At 40.2% G+C, this 6,899-nt stretch overlaps 1 protein-coding gene across 3 annotated transcripts in view; it reads right to left on the reverse strand.

Annotated features, from left to right (window-relative positions):
* The window catches only part of MTHFD2L (methylenetetrahydrofolate dehydrogenase (NADP+ dependent) 2 like), a 141,089-nt gene extending 134,685 nt beyond the window's left edge, over positions 1-6,404 (reverse strand). The window contains exons 1-2 of one of the 3 annotated variants that reach the window (XM_033412496.2): positions 6,050-6,370; positions 3,997-4,224 (exon numbers count right to left, since the gene is read on the reverse strand). In XM_033412496.2, coding sequence (XP_033268387.1) covers positions 4,113-4,224; positions 6,050-6,192 — 255 coding nt within the window. In that variant the 5' untranslated portion in view covers positions 6,193-6,370 and the 3' untranslated portion in view covers positions 3,997-4,112. Of the gene's footprint in view, positions 1-3,996; positions 4,225-6,049 lie in introns of those variants that run through there. The other 2 variants (XR_007476948.1, XM_049708985.1) reach the window with 2 other exon arrangements.
* Between the last annotated feature and the right edge of the window lie 495 nt (positions 6,405-6,899).

A 6,899-nucleotide genomic window follows, 5' to 3' on the forward strand; every position in this document is an offset into this window, starting at 1 on the left:
AACTAACTAAAACAAAGTAGTAAACAGGAGGGAAAAAAATCACTACTTTTCTTGTGTATCTAAATACTCCTTCACAAAACAGTAAAATAACAAAATCTGCTCAAGATCAACAGTGTATTTAATTTGTATACTTCACATCTTGCTTCTGCATCTATGTTTCAATCTCATTTTCAACCACAACTTTAATTAGAGATGCAATAAACTGTTTTATGATCTATAAAGATGAAAAAGCCAAATACAGTCATTAGCCATTCAAATATCTCTGCAAGTCCTTAGCATAGTTTAATCGCTTTGTATCTTAGAGCATAATTTTAAGATTTTGAGTTCAAATTAACTATACAATAGAAATGAAACAAACTCAAGGGAACCAGGGCAAAATTACATATGGAATAAAACCAACCAATCAGTAGTACTAGGGAGCTATTCGAAGTAAGTGAATTTTTTTTTAAGTAAATTAATACTTAGAAGTGTTAAGTTTATGGCCTTTTAAAAACATTTCATTTCACATCCTAGATACTATCTTACACCGTGAAGTAATTTTATCAGAAATTATACTTTTATAAGTCAAAAAAACTAAAGCAAGTTCTTTTCATGATGTGTGATTCTGTTATTCAATTTTGTAAGTTAACTCTTTCAGGACCCTAACCTGTAACTTAGAACATAAGCAGCAACCTATACTTCCATGATTTTTGCAGAAAACATCTTAGATGCTAAAGTTTGTACCACGAGAACCCTTGGGCAGTCTGTTGAATCCGATGTACATCTTCTCAGAATAATCTTTTTTAAATGTTTAACATAAAATACACAGGTTTACAAGGAAACCAATTTTATTAAAATATTGTTATCACTTTTTTTAAAGCGTTAAATAAAAGGATCTAGTGGCAAGTCTAATTACTACCATAATATCAAAGTAGTGGTGAGTGTATATGATGTTTTGAGATCTCTGCATCAACTGTTATTAAAATATCTATGTTTTCACTGGCAATATCATAAGTACTACTAATATTACTGTGGTTTAAGGCCAACATTCAACATTGAAGAAAATGCTAAGTTTATTAGAGGTCAGTGACCTCCCATCTAAGTTTAGGGATCCCCTAAATTCTATCCATTAAGTCCCAGGCTAAGAGACACCCTGTATTAAGGAAATCTAACTAGATAATTTTTAAGATTTATATGCAAAATCAGTTTTCTTGATTCACAAAAGTTCTACAGGATTTAATAAGAGTTTTCAGAAGGAGGAAAAGCAAGAGGGAGATATGTCAACAATTATAAATTGCTTGTAGAGTAAAGCACTGGATAGATCATGCAGGTTCAAATCCTGTCTTCACCATTTATTTATTGTGTTATCTTGGACAAGTTATTTAATGTTCCCTTAAATATTAATAAGAATTTATTTTTCAACAATACAACTGGATTATTCAAAGGCAAGATGATATTCATTGCAGAGTTAATGATAAAGAGCTGAAGTGGGAAGAGGAAACATATATTTTAAACTATAATATGCCCTCACTTTAGAATTATGAATCTTTGAATAGTCTCTTGGCTCTAGGCACATTCTTTAATGAAAGTAATTATAGAAATCCAAGTAGAGTTCAGATCATTAAGTGAACAAACCTGACTGGTATGATGTTGACAAGAACATGACGTGAATCTGAGAGTAAATTATTTCATGTTTCAAGGACTAGACAGTAAACAACAGCAAGATGGTTAGGTAAGTTAATGGCCACTTGACTTAATATGATGCAGTCAATAAAATGTTAACAGAAACAATGGTAAGGGCTTCCCTGGTGGCCCAGTGGTTGAGAGTCCGCCTGCCTACGCAGGCGACACGGTGCCGACGCAGTGCCCCGGTCCGGGAAGATCCCACATGCCGCGAAGCGGCTGGTCCCGTGAGCCACGGCCACTGAGCCTGCGCGTCCGGAGCCTGTGCTCCGCAACGGGAGAGGCCACAACAGTGAGAGCCCCGCGTACGGCAAAAAAAAACAAAAACAAAAACAATGGCAACACAGAAAATGCATATGATGTAATATTAAGTGGAAGAGCTGGATAAGCCTTCTTGGATACTATCCAACCCTGGGTTCTCCTTTGACGCTAATTTAGGTTTGGATTATATTCCATACACAAATTAGGTGGGGTTTTTCTGGTCCAAATTGCACTTCTTAATAGTAAAACTCACTTATTACTAATCATTGATTTATCCTAAATTAATCATTGACAGTTCAGATTTCACCCAAGCTCCTATGTCTTTAAGCATCCTTTCACAACTTAATCGCCCCTAAGCCAAACTATTTTAAAAAATCTTCATTGAGCTCCATTGAATTCCATTAAGAGTATGTAACCATGGAAGATAATCTGGTGGGTTTCTTTCCTGCTATTTTTATCATCCCATCAGGGTATTAACATGAAAGGATAATATAATTTCAAAACATGTGAAAAACAAAGATATGGGTCATTAAAGAAACTGCTAAATTACTACTAAAACCATGACTGAGTAACAAGATCTGAGATTAGTATTAGTCTCCTTTGTTCATCTATTGATCCATTTTAATCAGAAAACTTGATTTTGGAGACATTACGTTAGAACACATTATCTCTGAACAGCTGGGACACAGGAATAAAACTAATATATAAGACACTAAATGGTGAAACTTTTAGTTCTAAATTTAAAATGACAAAAGAACTGCTTAGAAATAAAAACTATCATATCTCATTTTCATTAGAATAGGTAAGGCATTAAGATAGGAAAATCACACTATATTTGCCAGCAAAATAAAATATGTCTTTGAGAAACTGCCTTTGCTAGTCACTGGGACTAACTCTATCTTCGTTGATATAATGCTAAAGAAAATCAGCTTTACTAATGGTCCTAACTGGAGTCTGGGTCCTTCGAGCTTCACATGAGGATAAAAGGATCTTTAAACCAAATAATTATATAGCAGAGAGAGAAACTGAGTAAGTACTAGAGGAGAGAGTCTGAAGAAAAATGAACAGCCTTATAAATAAAATTTGTCTTTTTAAAATTATTAAACTCTCCACTCCACAAGACATTATTATTTAAATAACATAAACCGCTTATCTCTTACTAGCTCCAAAAATTTAGTTTTTTAAAATGCTGGCCTAGCTGCAAAAATGATAAAGCCATTGGCAGTGAGACACGAAGAAAAGGTGAGGCTTCCAAAAACAGCTGTAGGTCAGTACACAAAATTTTGCAAATGCTGAAAGGAATCATAGTAAGACAGGGAAAAAAGGGGAAATCTGCCAAGTTAATTTTTTTTGGAATACTGAGCAATAGCATAAATATGGAACAAATGCTTGGGATATCCATTTAGTTACTAAAAATGAGTTCAGGCAGTAAAGCAGCATTTAGGGAAGTCCCCGCTGTAGAACACCTGCAAATCTGATTTGAGCATAGCATTAATGTACAAAGTTTGTTAACCTTGCCTCCAAAAGGGACAGACTGCTGCCCAGCTCAAAACACTGAAAAACACAGGGCCGGACTCATGCGATGTTTACAACCCAAGTACATTTTGATTTGTAAACTCCTCACACAGTGAGGCAAAATTGGAAAATTTAATCACCAAGAATTTTTTATTTGTAACTTTTTGGCTGTTTAGGTAATTCATTTTAAGAAACAATAAGCTGCAACAAATAGAAGGGCTATTTATTTGACATTAAATATATTTTAATGTCATGAGTAAATGACATTTTTTCATGAGTAAATGGGAAAAAAAACTCACGGCAAATTTTAAAGGGAAACCATTGAGATATAAATATTCTCAAGGTTTTGTAACTTTCAAATTCTGTCAAACATTATTTCTTGAAATTCTGCTTATTTAAAAAGAAGCTTCTCTACTAAAAAAGTATTTATATATTCCATTACTACAGGTGTCTAATTAGCCAAATATATAAAAAATAATCAAAAATACTTTTTCATTTTTCATTTAAGGCTCTGTACCAGAAACTGGTAATAAATCTGTTAATTGAGAACAGTCAATATCATTGTGGAAAGAGTTTATCAAACTCAAAGACACTTTTCAGAAAGAATAACACTAAGGCTCAAATTTTAAGTCAATAGGATGATGTCAGACTTAAACCACATTCACTATGAAGACCTAGACAACTAATGAGTCACTACATATTAAAAGAGATGACTGAGGATGGGGACAAGTGGGGAGGCAGACAGTGGCGACCTCTGGAACATGGAATCTCTTCTCTCTGCTGGTCCTAGAAGAGAAAAGAGACACCAATGAGCATCGACACACTGTCTGCATTCCTCCCCACCCGAGACCCACCAGTCCACAGGTGTTTCTCAATCTTACAGCCAACCTCACCTTCATATATGGTACTCAGTGCCAAGAAGATGTCAAAAACAGCACCCTATCCTAACCTAATTAGTACTGCCTTGAAAAAATTAAAACCTATCAAAGGTATTATTTATTTTTATACAGATATAATCTGCATCATATGGAGCTGAAAGCAGCTGGGTTGAAAGCAATACTTCTTTATATTAAAATAGCTTTCCAAAATTATTGCACTCAATTACTTTAAATTATAGAGGTCATTAATTCAATTTTAAAAGATCTCAATTATCCGTATGTGTGGCACATGTGTGTAGCAAGTGGCTTCAATAAGATGCTGGGGTTTTAACTGTCGTGGCTCTCATTCAGTGTCCTTGGAGAAGATAGGGTGATGAGGTTGTCTAGTTACATCAGCTGACAAAGGGAAATTAACCAAGTCATACAATTTGTAAAAGGTTACCTTCACTCTGGAAAGAACCCGTAAAATAACTGAAATTCCAAAAATAGTTATCTAAAATAGGTGACTAGAGTGTATAATTCCTTCAAACCTGTAATACAAATAGGATTCTACAGAATCTGCTTTTCCTAGGTTGTAGAGTCGATAATTCCAAACCAACTGGCAACTTTTTTCAGACACCATGAGAGCTTCCACAATCAGAACTCTGAGTCACTGGTATTTTTTCACATATCCTCGTAGAGGACAAGTAGTCCACAGAAACCTCGTCCAAAGTAAACCCGATAGGGAATATTTTTTAAAATTTCAGTCACTCAAGACTAAGGTCCAAATATACAATGAAGAGTTAATCAATTTAAGTTAAAACAGCAGTAGCTATGTTTCCACATTGCCGATCTTTACTTTCTTCCAGGTACAGTGCTGGGCATTGGGGATACAAAAAGACGAGTAAGACACAATCTCTGGTCACATGAAACCACAGTGAAAGCACGTTACTGGAAGCCCTTAAAGTCTGAAAACAGAATCTCTTCTGGACTCACTGGCTCTGGGTCAAGGGAATATATTTTTAGCTTCTTAGATTTGAGTTTGTAGCTACCAGTAGATGACGGACGGGTGAAGTGTTCCTGGGCACTATTTGTGCAGAAGAGTTAAACCCATACTCACAATCTGCCAGCCAGCAACAAGGTCCAAAGAGATGCAGTGAATCTAAGACTGAGCACGTCAATCTAAGACTGAGCACGTCAATCTAAGACTACAGAGATTCGAGAAGCGCCATACAGAAAAAGACTGAGAAGTCAAGATTAATGCCTTATTTTGTGAAATCATTAAGAATTTTAGAGCTGGAAAAGACCTCAGTATTACCACCAACAAAGAAAGTCAGAAACTCAAACACTACTGAACCATCTGGTCATCGCCCACTCCTTTGTTTACGAAACACAACAATAACCCAAACCAAAACAAATGCTTCAAACAAGCAGACCACGTGTTTCTAGGGCCTCTCTCCTCTGGGCCTCAAAGGTCTTCCTCAGTCACTCAACCGCACCTGCTGCAGTTCCAGGGAGCGCAGAGCACGTCCAAGTTGCCTGACTTGAGGACTACGCTACCCGCCCGCAGCCAAGTTCGGGGCCAAGGCCGGCCTAGCCCCCAGCCCCGCCGCGCCGAACGGCTGCCCGGAGCCCCCGGCCTCACGCGTTAGGGCCTCGCCCGCGCCAGCGGCCGCCGCCCCTCCCACAGCCAGCGGCTTCGCACCCGGGAGCGCCCTGACCCGAGGAGGTCGAGCGTCCGGGAGCGCTCGTACCTCAAGCCGCTGCTCCGAAAGCCCCGGAACGCGCGCCCGGCCGTTCCCGGCGCCGCCAAGAGCGACGCCGCGCTCCGGCCCAACGCCGACACTCGGCCAAGGCGGCCGCGGAGCAGCCAGAAGGCGCGGGCCGACACTGTCATGGCCGCGAATCCCGGCTCCAGAACAGGGGCGTCACCTCCCGCCGCTCCGGTCCTCGCAGCTGCAGGCCGGGCTCTGCCCCGACCGGGCTCGGCGGAAGAGCGAGTCCCTCCAGCCGAGGATTCCCGAGGGCACCACGCACGGGTGGGGCCAGGAGCCGAGTGAGGCCTGGAGGCGGGGCCGAAGGAATCCCTGGACCGTCAGGGGGCGGGGCCGAAGGACCCCTGGACCGTCAGGGGGCGGGGCCGGGACGCAAACCCTAAGCTGAGAAGAGTACTGGCAGGTGGGTCTAGAGACTGTTGGCTTGCGATGTCGCCTGGCGGCGACTAGGCTTCTCACCCACTGGGCACGCTGCTGATGTACCCATAGCGAGGACACAGGGAAAGCGTCTAATCAGTTCAAGCAGCATTCCCCCTTTCTCCCAAACCAGAGCTCCGCCCCACAATCGGCTACCTGGAATTTCATTAAAAGCAAGAAGGGTGTTACAGGTTCTCTGTTTCCCTTGGTGAGACCTTGGGATAACTTGAGAGCAGGAGAAAGAAAGAAAAGTGTGTGTGTGGAGGGAGAAGGAGGACCTAGCTGAGCAAGGCCTGCACCTAAGGATTTCTGTAGCTCTACCTTATCATCTCCACTTTGGAGGGGAAAAATTGGCCAATGTCTATTATTTTCTAGAGTCTATCATCAAGGTTACACAACCTAGGAACCTGTG

Source organism: Orcinus orca, chromosome 4 (assembly GCF_937001465.1).
Source record: "Orcinus orca chromosome 4, mOrcOrc1.1, whole genome shotgun sequence".
In the NCBI taxonomy this organism is placed as follows: Eukaryota; Metazoa; Chordata; class Mammalia; order Artiodactyla; family Delphinidae; genus Orcinus; species Orcinus orca.